The 18949-nt window shown below is 39.9% G+C and overlaps 1 protein-coding gene across 3 annotated transcripts in view; it reads left to right on the top strand.

Annotated features, from left to right (window-relative positions):
* col27a1b (collagen, type XXVII, alpha 1b) overlaps positions 1-18949 on the top strand; it is a 68829-nt gene that overhangs the window by 12543 nt on the left and 37337 nt on the right. For all 3 annotated transcript variants that reach the window (XM_032515453.1, XM_032515452.1, XM_032515451.1), the window contains exons 4-8: positions 1803-1856; positions 8308-8361; positions 10845-10898; positions 11003-11056; positions 18178-18222. In XM_032515453.1, the coding sequence (XP_032371344.1) occupies positions 1803-1856; positions 8308-8361; positions 10845-10898; positions 11003-11056; positions 18178-18222 (261 nt within the window). The remainder of the gene's footprint in view (positions 1-1802; positions 1857-8307; positions 8362-10844; positions 10899-11002; positions 11057-18177; positions 18223-18949) is intronic.

The raw sequence follows: 18949 nt of genomic DNA, 5'->3' as shown, positions 1-18949 counted from the left end.
TGTGCTCTATTGGGTAGGGATGCTCAGATCCCATACGCCGGATCGTTATCTTCGCTGACAACCAGATCTCATATCGGCCACGTGACCAATCCACAAGTAAATACGATTCAGTTTTTAAGACACTTCTATTCTGTCATGGCTAGCAACGGATGTCTTGGTGCCACAGCAATCCCATGTTACCTTACATAAAGATGATTCCAATACTTCAAGCATTGAGGTATACAGGCTTACAATTTGGCTAGAGCACATGTATTCGTTACTCTATATTGGCAAATACCTGGAACTGAGGTATTATAATCTATTTATAAAGACTTGAGCTCGAAGCACTGCTATTCCGCCCACCCTAGCAAAACTGCAGCTTAAACAATTTATCATGTGTGGACTAGGAATTGACAGGGCTGATGCCTATACCGATTTTCTTTTTTTTTCGTCAGCAGACATTTGGAGCCGATACTGCTTTTGCCCCCTCAATTAACATCGTAAAAATGTAATCCCTGCCACACTGATTTGGTTTCGGTATCTACTCTGCCATTTCTTATACTTTATATGATAATAAACAAAAACACAGATCAGTGTCACTTCTGCAATCACCCAAATTATGTGTGCAATGTGCATCATATGGATGGGTGCACTGCATATGGTTAACTGTGCAAGGGTAAAAGCCTTTAATCAACATCTACAACACAGCCTTGATGATGCATTGCTTGCTGTGATGTTATAAGACAAATATAATCAGGTCATCAAAAAATGTCCTTTGTCAACACATTTTAACAATTTAAGAAAACAATAAACCTGAAAAGTAGCCGTTGAAAAAAGTGTTTGATTTGTAATGTATAACTGCCATGGTGCTAGTGGTGGAGGGGCAGTGCATGGTCTGCACGTGAACTGCGGCGTCTCCAGCAACACAGAGCTGCCTGTTGATGCCTGTCTGTAAACACTGCAGGGAAAAAATTGCCCGATGCGATACAAGAAAAAACGCAAATATAGGCGATATATTGACGGGCCGATAAAATCGGTCTATCACTAGTGTGGATAGCCTGATGGTTGCAGTCTAGAGAATCTAAAGGTCGCTGAAAGCCTTTTGGCTTTTCATAATGTGTTCTAGCTGAGTATAGTTATAGCTGTTGGTCCTGTCCGAGTAAACAAAAGTGCTCTATACATCTGTCATTATTACAGTAGCCCAATTTTGAGCTGTTTTTAGGCCCATTTCCTTTTCCTCTTTCTTCAACCTTCTGAAGTCATGGGAAAATAAGTTACAATCCTCAAGCTAACTCAGGCTCTTCAGATTGACCCGTCATTAGGTTTGACCTTTTGGAGCTTTGCTAATCCATGTATGAAATTGTTTTAAAGCTAGCTGATGCCCATAATTAATGTGATTGGTTGTGGCTGGAACCAGCGCCAACCTCCCTGCCAGGGCAATGAGTCAGACTTGCAGTCCGTGCACTGTAGTGGTTTTGGGCTCAAATTATGTTGGCTGCAACAGGACAGGACTGCTCTAGCCTCTAACAAGACATCCTTCTGCCTGCCAGCATCTCACTCACTGAGTGGTTTGCAACTCTCAGCTAACTTCCTTTAACGTATAATCAGAAAATTGCTCAAGATGTATTGACTTATTATACAGCTTGAGAGACTTTTACGTGATTCATTGATGTCTCTGAACACTTGAAACTGTCTTTTACTTTTCAAGCTGATCAAGAATCCCTTGAAATGACACGACAAAAGGCAGCAACTCTTATTTATTCCTTTTGTATATATAGGCTTGCTTCACTCTATCCTTGAAATATTTTATATTTTCTTTTTAGGGCCTCCAAGGACTTCCAGGGTTGCCAGGAAAGCCCGGGAAGAGGGGTCCAAGGGTAAGTTTCTCCCAACCAGTGACAAGTTTCCCAATTACCTTCCTACAGTTCCTCTTTTTTTCCTTTGCTATTTTCATTTCCCCTCTAAAATCTTCCATAATGTATTTCGCTGCATCTCAATGATACCGTTATCATGACTAGTCTGCATTATAGTGAGATTACACAATTAGCAGTGCACTGAGATGGAGGACCTTTATACATTTTGATAAAGCACACAGTGACGTCTTTGGATTATGGAGCATTATTCAGCCAGACTTTAGTTTGCTTTGGCTCTGGGTTTGATCAAGCTGTTTGTCTCTGCTGCTAAAGTCCATTTGTAAAGCTGGAGAGCACACAACCATACGCTACAAATCTGCTGGTTGCCTATGTTAAATTAATTGAATACATATGGTAGGTAGTAGTTAGACATGAAAAAATAAGGTAACTTTTGTTAGTGTATAGAAAAAGTCCTTTTTATCCCATACACAAACAGTTCCGGCACTTAAATTAGGCATAGCTCCTCTGTTACCATCGGTGAATGCTTCTACTGTATTAGACTGAGTCCTCCGGTGCCATATCTCTGTCAGTCGACAACTGTGAGCTCCTGATGGAACCAAACAGAGTGATTGCAGATGTTATTTCAAGACCATGTTTTCAGAAGAAATATAAGAAGAGAGAAAACACTGGGAGATTATTTGTCCCAAGGGATGGTTTGTTATTTTAATTCCTTTCTAAGACTGTATAACTAATGTTTAGTATGTACTGGCTACCCATTAAACTACCTCTTCACCTCCCATATATGAAAATGAACAAAGCAGAAGTTGAATTTGGCATCACAGTGAGTCCTAAGCTAAAATAAATATGCTAGAACTTAGCGCAGTGAAAAACTAAAGAGATACATGTTTTGGTTGCTCTTTTGCAGAGCTCCTGCTGAAGTACTCCTGCAGAGTACTTGTGCTTCTGAAGAGTGTGCGTATGAGCTACCTGCCGCAGCCCGTGAGACTGTGCCTTGCGATCAGGCATCAGAGGGGTGGGCTGTGGGAACCCAATCTCTTTAAACAAGGAAGAAAGAGGGCTTTGTCCCCATCTTATTAAAGGCATTTAAGACCCTGTCTGGAGCTCAGCAGCTCTATGCAGTAGTACAGCAACCTCTATAGAGTTCATTCATCATCAGCTCTTGAGACCCAAATGCAGGCCACACCGACAAAAAGAAAAAAGAAAAAAAAAGAACCTGAGGGTGCAGTTCTGTTTTTTACTGATTGTTTTCTTGAACCATGAGAATTTTCTCTGGATAGTTTGCCTGATTAACAAAAAATACCACACAGCTACACACATGATCCACAAAAAGCTCTAAAGTGGACTCTGGTCTGGGCATTGCTTGTACAAACAGTAGGAATAAAAGCTACATTCATATTATAGAGCATTTTAAATGTTAAACATTTCATACTTCCATATGCAGAGTTGATTAACAGTAACTCCCAAACTGCTCAAGATGTTGTCACACTTTGTTTCTTGCCTATTTCCCCTGATACTTTGTTTTGAAAAGTTGCTTTAAGTTGTATGCTTTAAAGTACAGTACTACTATAATACAATGTAGAACACACTGACACAATTTGTGTCAATTTTTCAAGGAAGACATGTTGAAACTTTTAAATCAAGGTTTGTTTGAAATATATTTACAGGAAAGAAGGCTGGATGTGACTCTCAATCCTAAGTATTACATTCCATTACATGTCATTTAGCTGACGCTTTTATCCAAAGAGACATACAATTGCTATATATGTCAGAGATTGCACGCCTCTGGAGCAACTAGGGGTTAAGTGTCTTGCTCAGGGACACATTGGTTGATGTTCACAGTGGGAATCGAACCCAGGTCTCCCGTACCAAAGGCATGTGTCACATCCACTGCTAATGGGTAATATATTTACTTATTTTGAAATGTCACAGTGCCAACTACCTTTTTAGTTAGTACAACAACATAGAGTCATCTTTATTTGTGAAATTATAAAGCATAAACTTACAGCATAGTTGTGACATTTTGCCCCTATTTGTTAATGTCAATTTTTCAGGGAAATTAAGTAGAAACTTGTGTACATGAAGATGGATCATGGATCATGTTTTAGTTGAAAATAATTTTACACTGGAAAAAAGTTTGAATTTGACTGCTAATCCTTGGAACTTCTGTTGGTTGATAGTTGGATTCACACTGAAAAGCACCAACATGATTTTATGATATATGTGAGTTTAGGACAGTACAACAACGTGTAGGCCTCTACGGTTTGCCAAGTTATGAAGGCTAAAACTTACAGATTATGCTGTGTCATAGGGGGATACATTGCGCCGGATGTTAGGCTTTATACCAGCGCTGTACATTCAGTAAACTGGACTATTTTTTAGTTTAAAGAAATGTACTGTAAAGACTGCTAAGACCAGTACAATACTTGGTCACTTTGGATTGTCATAAATGGATTGCAATGAGCAACTCTAAACTTTGGAAGGCCCTTGTCTCATTTCACTTTCACCTTTCAAATCAGGTGTAGAAAAATCTGCACCAAGATATGATCCGAAATGAATTGCCGTTGCTATTGCACAGAAAGTGTGAACAATGCAACCTGTGCGGGGGATTCTTACTCATCCCAAAACAGCAGTTGGCGGGACACCACACCATTACAGCTTTACAACTCTGACAGTAAGGTGTCATGTCTCTACTGAGCAGCATCTCTTACACGTGAGAGAGTCCACGTTGCTCAACACAGCCATGAGCCCTGCACGTCGCCGCAGTTCACTCAGCACTGAAGGAGAGGCTTGAGAGCGGATCAAAGAGGTCTTTGTGCAGAGAAAGGGACCTGCCAGTGTTCAGTCAGTCCGTGAACCTGGGTTTCCATAAATGCTTAAAGAATGGTTGACACTATTATGACATGAAATTAGGAGTCTATGGAGACTTAAGCAATGGAAGCTCTGCTTTTGCCAGTAGTCGATTGGTGCAGTAAACTGAACAGATTTATATTTATTATGTTTAATTTAGATTCTTCTAAAATGAAGTACATGTGTAGGCACAAATGAGCAGTCTCCCAGAGGCTTGACTAAGTTCTTCTCTGTCATTATTGGTAACACTGAGGGTTTCCACGATAGCATTTATTGTGCTTAAGCTAATAGGGAGCACGTTTAGAGAGTTAAAATTAAATGGCAGCAGGTTCACAGAAGTTGCCAGCAGTCAGTTTGTACTTCATCGTTGAATTGTTTCAGAGCGTTGGCAGTAAAATTTTTAGTTTGTAAATCTTTAGATTTGTTGACCTTTTAATATAAACAGTTTTTCATGTATTACTTAAATGTTAATGGCCTGCGCAATTCGGGGAAAATTTCAATCACGATTTTTTTGCTTAGAATTGATATTGCGATTATTTTGACCATGGCAAAACGACACAAATTGGCAGCACCAAACATAGATTTAGTTTGACACCTATAGCACAATGCGCATCACCACAAGCCTGTAAACATAGAGGCTTTGATGAAGAGAAGGGAGAGCACTGCAGTGCTTGGAAGCACTTTAAAAATTGTATACAGTCTATGAGAGATTGAATTTGAGAGATTTAAAGTCATTGAAATTTAATAATAAAAATAACGAAGTTATTTAAAAATTAAATCGTGAACAGGGTGAATTGAAATCGCGATTTTATAATGATTAATTAAAAGCCTACATTGCACTGTATTCCATTCTGGTGCAAAGGAGACGCACCTTTAGTCTGTTTAAAAATAAGTGCATAACATAAAAGAGCACCACCTTCAACAACATAAATGTGATTTGTCAACAGCATATTTAAGAATAAAAGAATAGACAGATGCACTTTGCACTAAAATGTTTTGTCAGTTAACCGATCTTCAGAAAATGAACCATCAATTTTAATAATCCATCCCTTATTAAGCAAAAAGGAAACTTTCTGGTTAAAGCTTTACAAATATGAGCATTTAAATACTTGTATGCTTTGGACTGTTGGATTTTTCACAATGTTGTGACATGTAATTGACTTGACCATTAATAAGTCAATAACAATAATAATAATGGTAGATTAAAGAAAAAAAGTGGTTTGTGACAACCCCAGTCTCACTACTGGCCGCACTGTTTCTCTGAGAAGAGAGTTTCTGATCGTAGGGAAGCAATTAGCACTTAGTTAGCACCAAGGGTCTTGCCAAGATAAAATAAATAAGAGTTAAGATCCTTTACTATACAGTATATTGAATAATCATCAGGCTAAAGACCTACTGTTTCCTTCTGTGCAGTCCAGTGAAGGTGTTAGTAGGTCTGTTTAGGGTTAATGGCCTATAAAAACAGTAGCACTCCACGTGTCAGTCCTGTAAAGTCATTTACCCACATCGTAAACTTGGTCACAGCTCTGGCATACAGATGCCCTTCAACTGCAGGCCTCAGCTCTGTGTGTGTATGTTTATGTGCGTGCTGACCTGGGTTTACATTAGCGCTCATGTGCATGTTTTATTTGCTGTTGGTCTCGAAATGGTTTCTTGTCAAAAGCTTTTTTCAATAATTAGGAGGATCTTCATTCCTTTTCTCTCCCACAGATAGAGGGATAAAGGGACTCATTCTGCCCCACAACACCCACTCGCCTTCTCATCAGCACCACGCCTTCTAATCTTATGTACTGCCAGAATACAATTTGTAATATTCCGTCCAGACATCCCTTTTTCTCTGCCACTCCTCCTCCCTTTCAATTCCCATCAGGTGATAACGACTACCATACGATTTAATAACAAGCGAGTGAAAAGGGGAATGCACTGAATAGAAGAGAAGGAGGAAATCTGTAGATGAGCTTCTGTTAAGTGTCTCCATATGTCCAGCAGTGAGCGTCTGTGGGGGAAAGGCCTGGCCAGTTTGAGGGGAGGGGAGCTGCCCGAGATGTTTGACTCCTCTCCACAGTCTGATAATTTAGCGCAGATAGATAACAGAGACGGGCTGGATCGTCCAACTCTACACTTAGACCTCTTGGCCTCCTCCGTTTGTTTGACTCAGAGTAATCCTATCCCTCACTTTCACCTCCAGCTCGGGGGAAACGTCTTTCTTCACAACCGATGGAAAGTCTGAACAACTCAAAGAATGGGCTGAAGATACAGTAGCTTGCTGTTCAGGCAATCTGAAGGTGTTTCTATGCTTTCTATTTAGCTGGGATAGATTTTCCATGCTCAGTTTTTTGACCCTGCTCCACACACTCCAAGTGTGCAATTAAATTGAAGGCTCCTCACGTGGATGCCTCAGGAAGTTGTTGCTTTATTTTTTTGCAGCTCACTTGAATTTATAGTGCCTTTAACCAGAAAAAAATAGATTTTGTCTCCTAATTCTCTGCTCCTGCACGTCCGCTCACCTGGCCTAACTTGCAGGACATAGTCCATTTTGATAAAGCATTTGGCACAGATGGCTCAATGAATTACATCTAAGCACATTATACATCAAATATACCTACATATTGTGGTACAAAGCTGTTAAAGAAATTATGTTCTTTTGAGTTTTGTTAATCAATTGAACATTTCTCTGTATGCATCTGTTCAAACACTTTCTTACTGTTCTATGAGCTGTGACATGGAGATGTAGTCAAAAAATGCATATGTAGATGTTTTTTGCTTACTGTAACAGCTGCAGGAGGCTTGAGGCTATTTATTGAAGTCTGTATGTCAACTGAGTTAAATATATGACAGCCTGTCGTTGCAGAAGGAGACAATATGTCTGAGTGATCATTAAGGGAAAAAAGCTAAACACATTTAAGAGTGTGTCATAGGCTACTGGCAATTGTTGATAAACTTTTTCATTGATTTGTAAAAATATTCATTTGGCTACTTTCCAATAAGCATAGACTTTTGTTTTGTGACATGTACATATTCTCACTATGTATCCCTATGTTCTTTGGAAGCTGCGGGGTTAAACTGAAGTGACGAGAAAACCTGACACTTTTACTCTCTGACTTCCCTTAATTACATTAATTACAGAAAACCTTTGCAATATATCACTTTAATCGTCTCTGTGTTTCCCTTTTTTTCTTTGTGTTTTGGTGTTTAACATCACTGAGAGGGCAGATAAATCTCCATAACAAAGCCATTTGGGAATATGATGTGAGGGATGAGTGGCCTTAACTTTGTGGGACCCTTGAACCCAGTGGAAAAGTGTAGGGATGAGGAAAATTACATCCATATGTCATAACTTGGACGGGCAGGCAGACAGGCAAAGCTGGAGATGCAGTACATCTCACAGAGGACATATACACAAACACAGAGGGACCTCGGGGCACAGCTGACCTGTCCCCTAAACACAGACAGACAGTGGGAAGGGAACAATATGTGCATACATCTGTGAAAACCTCACATATAGTACAAACTCACCCCTTTGCTGCTAAAACAAAGGCCTGTTCAATGACCCTGATGATCACCTTTACTCAGTGTCTTCCTCAATCACGTGTGTCTCTGTTTTCAGGGTCCTCCTGGCCCCCATGGAATACCTGGTCGTCCCGGAACTCCTGGAGTAAAGGTACAAATCAATAACTTTATGTCAAATGCTACCTATCTGTATTTAGGAAGATAAAAAGACTCATCTTGTAATATGTAATAGTAACATGTCAGCAAACCCCATTAAGAAAAAACACACATAATGTACACTGTTCTGGTGCTGTAAATCACAAACGCACCAAATGTCTATTAATCTGTTGGAAAGGAGTAATTATCAAATACAAAGTTTAGAAAAGTACAGTGTGCAGTTGTTTCAGGCCATCATCTGAACAGTATTGAGAGATGGACTAACATGGTTTGTTTACATCAAGAATGCAGATTTGGATTTCAGTTATGATAATTTGACAATCAACAAAATTCTTTTTCATGTTTATTTAAAATATGTATAATTGCATATTCCAATAATGTATATTGTCAGAAATTGACAGAGTGGGCCTTTAAATAAGTTACTAAACATTTTGTCGTGGTGGTATCGTTTAGCCTATACTGTCTGTCTTGTCAATACACTGCTGGATCCTTAAAGTGGATCTAGGACGAGTTACAGGACAACCTCTTGGCGATGCAAGAGGTGAATTAAATAAGGTAAAATGAAATGTATGGCAAAGCGTTTTATGGTACATACAGCCTTAGTACTCTTCATTCTAAACCTCATTCATTGATCCATAGCTAACTTATGAAATGACAATGTAAATTTGAAGGGCAAGTATTTATTGGGGTTTTTCTTCATCCAATTCAAATCAGCATCCAATGTTTATTTGGGATTTCACTTAGTTTGCATGTCTGAGGTTCACAGTACATATCTTCTAATCTCTTAAAAAGCCATGTGTTTCCCTTCAGGAGAGAACAGCAGTTTTAAGTCTTCCTGACTCACCAATTTGCAAGTACTTGACATGAGTCTGTGTTCCAGCTGATTTGAATTGTCAACACAGAGGGCTGCTTAGCTCCATAATGTGTCAGTCTTGTATCACAAAGGAGTTTGTTAAACCATGCTGGAATAAAATGGAAAATGGCTTGTATTTCAAGTCTGCACCTAATCCATAGCAATGGATTGAATTTCAGTATTTTCCACATTTTGTCTTTAAACATTAAAAACAACATAATTGATACCATGCTTTGGCTTCCTTTAACCAGGGAAAAACCATAACTCCTATATTGCACATATGTGTTACTGGAGCCTAACCAAACCTGACCCAGCTCAGTTTGCACACAAACCTCAAATAGCAGACAGCCTGGTCTGGCACAGGTCGCTGCTTTAAGAAAAATGAACAAGCTGGATGAAAACATACTGTGTTAGCTGAATTCTATTTTGAATATGTCACTTTATCTGGATGTAATGATAATAAATTGAGACAATACAATGACCAATTACCAACTGCTGTAAGGAGCCTACCAGTAGACCTAAAAATGTAATCAATGAAGGCCTAAAACACGCATATAATCAGTGGAAACTACAAGTGCTTATTAGGGTTTTCAACTTTTAGAATTAATTACCCCATTTACAGTAGCTTCTCTTTGAATTGAAATGATGATGTAGTTAAGGTAAACATCTTTAGACAGTGAAAAGACACAGTGTTCCGTTTGTGTATGTAGCTCTTGGCTGGAGATGCACTCCTGGCTCTGTTAAGAAATCAGTCCGCGGAAAATTCCCACAAAGAAGTTTCAATGCCAAGTTGTAGCTGTCACGAACATGTAGGTTTAAATGGGCCGATACACTATAGATGGGAACTCCTATCGTACTCTCACCAGTAACCCTGTGAGATTCTCCTTTGAAGCAGTGCATGTCTTTCCACTATGACTGTTGCCTTTTGCATTAAAAGGTCTGGAAAGAAATACCACCAATACTCCTTCAAAATGAAGTCTTAGCTTCAGGATTGCACCAGAGTGAGGCACAAAACATGATTTCTCTCCATGCCAAACTTTTAATTTGCAAAATGAAATAAGTCAGAACATGTGCGATCAGCCGGTAACAGGCTGTTGTTTGGTTACAGTCCAATCAACTCAATGCTGCAACATTATATACAATCATTAACATCATTATACAATAAGCGCTAACACAGGAAATTATCTATTTCTCCATGGACCGTTTACATTATAATTGCGTAGATTTCTGGGCTGCTCTTTCAACAGTGCGATTGGATGTTGAATGCTGACCCAGAAAGCACTGACAGGATTCCCACTGCCCGAAAAGGGAGAAGAATGTACATGTTCACTCCCCATCACTTCTTGCTGGCTTGGTGTAAACCGAGTCACTGGAAGGCATAAATGGATCGCACATTTGTGTAAATACAACTGCAAGATTCACCAATAAGTAGGAGGAACTCATTACTCTTTGATAGGGTAAATGCAAACAGTGAACTCCTCTGCGCCTTGTGAAGTGGAATGCTGTGGCAATGCAGAAAATATGCAGCAAACGTAGGTGCAGAACAGGATACATCTCGTACCCACTGGATGAAAAGTGTCTCTAATATTATGAATAGGAAAATGTTCTGTGTTTTAATGTTTCAGGGCCAAAAAGGAGATTACGGACTGTCACCTGGTCAAGCCCCAAAAGGACTAAAAGTATGCATATCGTCCTCTTTCCTTTCATAGAACTACTCAATCACTAGCACACAGTCATGCAAATTATGTTGGTGTATTGAATGTAACCAAAATTGTCCTTCTAGGGAGAGCCTGGTGTAATGGGCCCCCCTGGACTGCATGGTCAAGATGGACGAAAGGTAGAAAACCTGATTTGTCTGACAAGCTTAAACTTTGTGTTGGTTTGTGTAATTCAACAAGGAAGTAACTGATATCCGTCAGATTTAACTGGCCTTGTCCCATGTGTAACTGTTCAGTGTGTGCACTTACTGTTCTCAAAATGTTTTCCCACATAAATCAGACACTCTGAATAATATGCGACTGAATGAGCGGAGTTATGTATAGCGAGGAGCACTAAATCAAACTTACATCCTCTCAACCCTGACACACCCTGAACTGCCTTTGTGGGGGGTATCTGTGAAAGTGTTTAGAAACTCCAGCCAAACATGGATGTTTGAGCTCTTGTTTGGAAAGCAGCCTAACATAATGCAGGCGTCAAGGAGAACACCTGTGATCAGACTCCCCTGCGGGTCAAAATACTAAAGGTTTGAATGTCTGGGCTGTTACATCATCACAGGCCTCCAATACGATCAAGGCATTTGAGCAGAGCTAAAGTTTACAGAGTGAAATGTAAGCTTCACATACTTCCTCCAAATGCATGTTATGTCATTCACTCTCTGGAGAACAGTTTTTCTTAACAAAAAAGTTATGATTGTGGTTAAGTTTTGTGATATGGTCCTGTTCTGGATTGTTAGTCTACATAATTTGACTTCTTTACATGTTTACATGTTATGTAATCTGATATCTGTTATCTTGACAAGGAGTAATGGTAAGCAGCAGAGCGTTGTCTCCAAGGCCTTGTGCATTTTATCCTGTTATTCACCCCACAGTAATTACACATGTCAAGTGAGCCAGAGCCTGTTGGATTTCCTACAATGCAGTGTGCTAATAACATAGTACTCTGCAACTGACTGACTTTGTTTTTCCATAGTGTTTGTTTGAAGACAATATGAATCCTTTTCAACGTGGTGGAGTATCGTAACACATAATACCTGCTTCCATCAAAGAATAAAGCTGGCAGCATTTTTGTTATTGTCAGAACAGATCCAATGAAAAGACCATAAGCAGCAATGTGGTAGTCTATTTCTCAATACTTCCCAACTTTGTTACCCTGCTTGTGGCATTAAACCAAGTGATTCCTACTGAAGATGAACACCATTAAAACAGCTTACATAGACTTTAAATCTTTTCTTAATAATGTAATAACTTAATATTTTTTAAGGGCTTAAACATTTCCTAAAACAGGTAGGCACTGACTGTAGTTTTTAGCTAACATTTCTCAAACAGGAGTAAATAGTGCCCACGCTTGTTGATGTATTCACAGCCGCAGAATGGTGGTGGTAATGACTTAAAGTGATCCACGGTGCCTATGTTCATCTTAAGAATGGAACATGTTCTTCAGTGTAACATGTGGCTCATCAATGTTATCCATGTTATTCCTAGCTACATGATACCTTGCGTGAACTACGACTTTTGGACATTTCTTTCACTTCCTGCAAGAGTTAGCTGTACGCTACATGTGTTTAGCTTTTTCTCAGAACTTTTAGGGAAACACAACTTGCCACAACCTATACAGGATAATGCGCCTTCTACTGAAAACACCATGTTGTGGTAAGATGAGATCAAGGGGGAAACTTGGTGAACATTGGGTCCCCCTAGGTCACAGGTCACGGGCCGAGAAGATCTATTTGTCCTACTCCTTCACTAAACCTGTCCTGTGGACTAGTGTGAATGCATTGGTTGCTAGAGATTGAGGAAGTCTAGGCTGCTTCGCGATAATAGAATGTTGTGTTCTGGGGCCCGTCTAATTTCGAATATGGCGGCATTAATATCTTTGCATTACCCAAACCTTGCATATATTCAGGATGAGATGATTGCGTCTTGGAGATGGAGAGTGCCTCAGAATTGGGATGTCACTACACAACGCTACGTTAAAGTTAAACTCTGCTGCTTGTCCTTAGTCTCCTCGATCAAGATTTCATTAAATTCTTCTGTGTGAGTCATCTGAGTCCCCCTAACTTTCTTCATGTATCCAGAGTCAAGCTTTGGATAGAGCTAGACCCTGGATACATCAGTTTTTACATAACACAGAGAAATGTTTATTATCTTGTTGATTCAGAGTAGAAATGGATTCTGTTCCAAACAGAGCCAATGGATTGGAAGAAATATGTTTCACACCATGTTTGTAGTTTTCCCTCTTATAATTAACAGCACAAATCTTGCTAGCTCTTTGTAGCAATGGCTAATTCTAGTAAATAGCAGCCCTCGCAAAATTGTCCACAACAACTCTGCCATCTTTGCTATCAATTACGTGCCAACACTGGAGATGGCGATGCAGAGTTAATTTCCATGTAATTTTTTTTTTTTTTTTTTAATTCAGCATTACCCCAGATTTATCTCTTTAATAGGGGAAAAACCTCAGAAACAGCACTAACACCATTGTGGGACACAAAAACTTTCCACTGAAACCCAAAAGGTTTGAAATTCATTGAGGCTTATCAGCTTTTCAAGCAGGGGGACCCACTCTACTTACTTTGTGGAAGGGATTCTCCTTGATTTAGATAGGAACTGAATTAATGTGGTGGTCAAATAAATTTAACTTTTGTTGCAGGTTACAGACAAGCTTTGCAAAGGAAATCACTGCTGAGTTTTCTGACAGTCTGAGAGTGCAATAACATCTGTTTAGAAAAATATAAGCTTGTTGAAAGAAATCTTCAGGCAGCTTTTTTTTATGACACTCAGCGGTTTGTCATCACTACTCATTTTGCAGTCAGCTGTCAGAATTATACTCTGTAGAAGATGAGAGATGAGAAACAAAAACTGCATCAGTACAGTAAGGTGTGCTAATTAGAAAACGACTGCTACACACAATGTGAGAAAACCTTTCGTAAGCAACTTTGTCTTAGACACACACACATATACACACTCCTGTTCTCATTTGAGACACAAAAGCTAGAGTGTAATAATGCTTTGGCGGGAGCTCTGACAATCTATTATGCAATTGGACAGCGCTGACTGTGAATAACCATCTGGTGCTCTCAAGTATCCTTCATTCAGTGTAATATGGGGGCGGACTCCAGCTCGAAAGAGGAAGACCTCTTTTCCCCTTGTGAATCATGGAACTTTGAGTCATGGGAAAAAGCTAAAACTCTTCCTGCTGATTAATGGAAATTGAGAAAATTTACTGGGCGTGGACCAGCCTCCTGGCTGAGGTCAAGTGGTTGTAATATATCCCCTTTTTCTGTTCTGATAATTAGTTCAGGTGGGATTCTATCCCTCTGATCATGTTCTGTGTTAACCTAAAAGATCCCCAGAAGTAACTTCTTACAGCCATACAAAGTATTAAAAAGCAGTTTGTAGCCAGCTAATAAAAACAAGGCAATCAGCTTGGCTCTTCTGAAAGCCACCAGACACGTCATTGCTTGCAGCTGTCCTTAACTTACTTTTTTTGTGATCTTACTCTGGCACTGGAAGCCAAAACTCCTTACAGTGCACTTTTATATTCAAATTACACCGGAATTCAAGAATCTGCCACATATGGAGCTTGAGGTTCCTTCTCTTGCCTGCTCTTGTACAACCAGCCAATAAAACCATGACCTGCCGCAGCTTTATGGACCCTCTTGAGTTTTCTGCTCAGTCCTTGGCCCGCTGCCAGAGAAAGCCTTTCTCACTTTGGGAAATGTGTAGAGATGTAATGGGGAGGTTACCTGGGAGTCAGTCAGCGGTCTGCACTATAAAGTAAGAAGTCTGGTGTTTGTGTGTGTATGAGTGTGTGCGCTTGCGTGTCAAAACGAAGCACAGTGGAGTGTTACCAGACCTGGAGTGTTGCTTTTACATAAGTAGCTCTGATCATGGCACAATGGAACAGCGCTCCACTTTTTATTAGATGTGCAGCCCTCAAGTTTTTCCCTTACCTGCGCCTCATCTTTGTATAATAACATTTTCTTACTGTACCTAAATTTGCTGAGTCTGATTTATTCAAGAAAAGAGAGTGGAGCTTGCCAGTTGGGAGTAGCTTTTTGTGTAACAATAAAAATCTATGGAAAGAGCATTTTTTGTGTGCCAATGAAAGTCTGTTACTTATTCTGTAAGCGGGGGCGATGCTTCTGCTGCTGCTGCTGCTGCTGCTCTTTGCTGATTGGCTGCAGGGTTGATCTGGTGTGAGTTACACTAATTAAAACTGTTTGCTTTGCATAGAAATGAAGAACTAATGCAGAATGTGATCCTTTGCCATGTTTGTGTCACACTGGATTTACAGAACTGTGAAAGCTGTCCAATTATTTTGAGTCCATATATACAATACACATATGCACGCACGTATGTTTCTTTTTGTCTTACTTTTACTGTACTCAGCTGTATTGGCCTCGCTGGAAGGCTCAGACACATTCTTTTGTCTTTTTGTGGCTGCAGTGTTTTGGCTCTAGCCGGAGACTCCTCTACTCCCAAAAGTACTCTCAGATAGTTCCAACTTTAAGCACAGTGCTGTCTATCAGTAGATAAATAGACAAATAATCATCAATAAAGAGTTTGACAGAACTGAAGTATAAAAGGGACTGATAGAATTACTGTGGCCAATGGACCAGCATCTGGCTTCACTCCGCGTCCAAAACTTGCAGGAGATGTGACAGAAAAAAAAAAGTTGCCTTTCAAAGTGTGTGGATTTTTTTCTTTCTTTATCATGACTTTTTATTGGACTCAGGAACAAGCTCTGGCCATTTGTAAAAGATTAATTCATGATCATTTTTTGTCTCTGTACGCTTAGCTTCCTGCTAGGACTGATCAATTATGGAAAAAAAATCATAATCAGGATTATTTGGTCAATTCTGAAAGAATGATTCTCTTAACACGATTTCTCAATGTCTTTTGGATAGATGTTGCATTTATTAAACTTAAAAGGTGAAACAGTTAAACATATCAACAATAAAAACACACAATTCTTTTCGGTTTAAAGAAATCCCATTAATCCAGAGCTCGTTTTCCATCCCCGAATGCTATGTGGAGTAGTCAGACCTTCCTTCAGCGCGCTTTGGAGGAGGTCTGGCAAAGTGAGACAACCCCAATCCTGATAAAAATTCTTACAATTTGTTGGATTTCCCTTCCTCATCATTGTCAATCAGAATCAGAATCAGAAAAGGTTTTATTGCCAAGTACTTTTTTTACGCATACAAGGAATTTGTCTTGATGTTGTTGTTGCATGTCACACATTCTCTAAATATAAAAAGGATCAGAAGAATATAAACAATATAAGTATAAATATATACAAACAGTATGCATTAACTAAACATGAAAAATAACATAAATAAATAAAAATAAAATAAATTAAGTAAAAACGAATGGTTCAGCAGAGTAAGTACAGTGTAATGTAGAGCCAGAGGTGGGGTGTGGAGAGAGTCATGGTGAGTTTCGGGCCTTGTTGATAAGGCTAGTGGCGGGGGGGGAAAAACTGTTGTGGCGTGAGGTATTGGTCCTAATGGACCTCAGCCTCCTGCCAGAGGGTAGTCACTCAAAGAGTTTGTGGCCGGGGTGGGAGGGGTTGGCCACAATCTCTCCAGCTCGCTTCAGAGTCCTGATGGCGTACAGGTCTTGGAGCGTTGGCAGATTGCAGCCAATCACCTTCTCTACAGACCGAATGACACGCTGCAGTCCGCCCTTGTCCCTGGCAGTGCTATAAGCGTACCAGATGGTGATGGAAGATGTGAGTATGTACTCGATGATGGCTGTCTCGAAGTGCACAATCATTGTTCTTGGCAGGTAGAATTTCTTTAGCTGCCGAAGTACATACTCTGTTTCGGCTTTCTTGATGTAGGCGCTGATGTTCCCACTTGAGGTCATGGGAGATGGTAGTTCTCAGTAAGCAGAAAGACTCCACAGTGTCATTTGTGAAGTCACAGAGGGTGATGGGGGCAGGTGAGGCTGAGTTCTTCCTGAAGTCCCCAACCATCTCCACATTCTGGAAAGACCGCAAGCAGCCCTGGGGGGATCTGGTGCTGATGGTCTGTGTGTCGCAGACGTGTTCCCCCAGCTTCACATGCTGCTTCCTTTCAGACAGGGAGTCAGTGACCCACCTGTAGGTGGATTCAGGCATACCAAGCTGGGAGAGGAGGGAGTCAGTGATGGCTTTGAGGTGAGAAAGCCCAAGGCGCTCAAAGGACTTCATAACCACAGAGGTCAGGGTGATGGTTCTGAAGTTGTTAAGTCCTGTGGTTCTTGGCTTCTTGGGAACAGGGATAATTTTAGACCAGGCCTGCATAAACTCAGTGAAGTAGGCTTTAAACCCTGGTTTACATCAATTCTACCAAATGTCTATTAGGATGTTTGATTTTAATCCTCATGTGTACACTCCGGCTGCTGTCTTGAGAGTGCTCAGTATGGCTCTCTTCATAGTGACTTGTTTGTTTACACTGATACTCTTTTTTATTTTTTTCATTGGCCTCTGACCATTTACTTGTTCTGCTACCGACAAGCCAACACAGTTTGTGGTTAATGACTTCTCACTTGAGGGGCGATGTTCTTTCCTCATAGACAGCTGCACATGACTCTATCTATTCTACCGTAGGCCTTGATTCTGAAAAGATTAATATATTTTGTAACCAGCTGGCATGCTCATTTGAGACCACAGGGCATGAAGGTGACCATTAATTACCCTGTTGGGTTTCACTTGCTTCTGTATAATTGGTTTACTTCTTTAATTAATGCAAGATTGTTCTAAATTGAATTGTCACAGTGCATTGGTGGCAAGAATTATACAAACTGCCAAGAATCTGTGCTGCAACAGTAGATACAAATGGCATTGGTCTTGTGTAGAAATTGTAAAGAATTGTTTAATTTAGGGTTAACCAGCCAGTGTTGCCGATAAGTGGTCTAGTAGTTTCACAGCTATTAAATTTGTCTTTGTGGTTCCTTTTAAAGTGAACCTTTCGGGTCTTTATTAATTTATTTTTTAATAACATAATTTCATCCCCTGTGGTGTTGAACACAGTGTAATAAACTTTCCAACAACAAAAATAAGATTAAGTTTGACCATTGAATTAACACTTAAACAAGACCAACATAATCCTTTTCTCCAAAGCACATCATTTAGCATTGTACACTCCTGTGGCTTTGTGATCAGAATTTAAATACGATAAGAAGCTATGGCAATTTCACTTAGACTTCTTGTTGGATGTACAACACTCTTACCATGTTGTTTTTCTTTCAACAGGGACATAAAGGCCATCCTGGTCCTTCTGGTCTCCCAGGTGAACCTGTGAGTACTTCATTTGTCTTTAATGGTGGCTTAAGTTTGATGTACTGTATACTGTATCATACATTTTCTTATACACTATATAAAATGTCTATCTCCATATTCTTACCAGTTTACCAAGTTGTAATTTAGTGTGTGAATTTTATTAAGGGTAAAAAAAACAATCAATCAAAGAGGATTTTCTGAACAGCGGGAAAGCCATCTGAAAACAACTAAAATGGGATTTCTCTGGTTTCTCAGACAAAATCCCTCCTCCCTCTCTTTGAAGCGTTATAGTGCTGACTAAATCCACTGCATGCCGTTTGTCTGTCTGCTGGCCACACTGTTAGCTTTATGTCAGTGTATGTTTACCCATCAAATGGAAGAGCCAAGAGTCTCCAGAGACAGCGACCAAAACACTCCTTTACAAGTCTTTCCATTTATAGTTACAAAGCAGGAGAAAAATATTAACACATCGGGACGTTAAAAAAAGAAGTGTGGGGTGGTAGGGGATTAGTTTGAGAGAAGAGCCATAAGTTGTTCTGGAATCTTGGCGGGAAAAGAGAAGGAAAGATTTTGGCAGAGGTACAAGTAGGCTAAATAGTTTGGACAACCCCTAGGTCATTATTTCGAGTCCAGATCCTGTGTACTATCTTTGAGAAGAATGTGCTGTGTCACAACGATAAACTTTTCCTGTCTCCTCCAGTGCTCTCGCTCTTGAGACAATGCACTGTTTTCTGTGGAAAATGTA

The sequence above is a fragment of the Etheostoma spectabile genome, chromosome 5 (assembly GCF_008692095.1).
Source record: "Etheostoma spectabile isolate EspeVRDwgs_2016 chromosome 5, UIUC_Espe_1.0, whole genome shotgun sequence".
Classification (NCBI taxonomy): Eukaryota; Metazoa; Chordata; class Actinopteri; order Perciformes; family Percidae; genus Etheostoma; species Etheostoma spectabile.
This window is presented reverse-complemented; position numbering and strand designations above follow the sequence as displayed.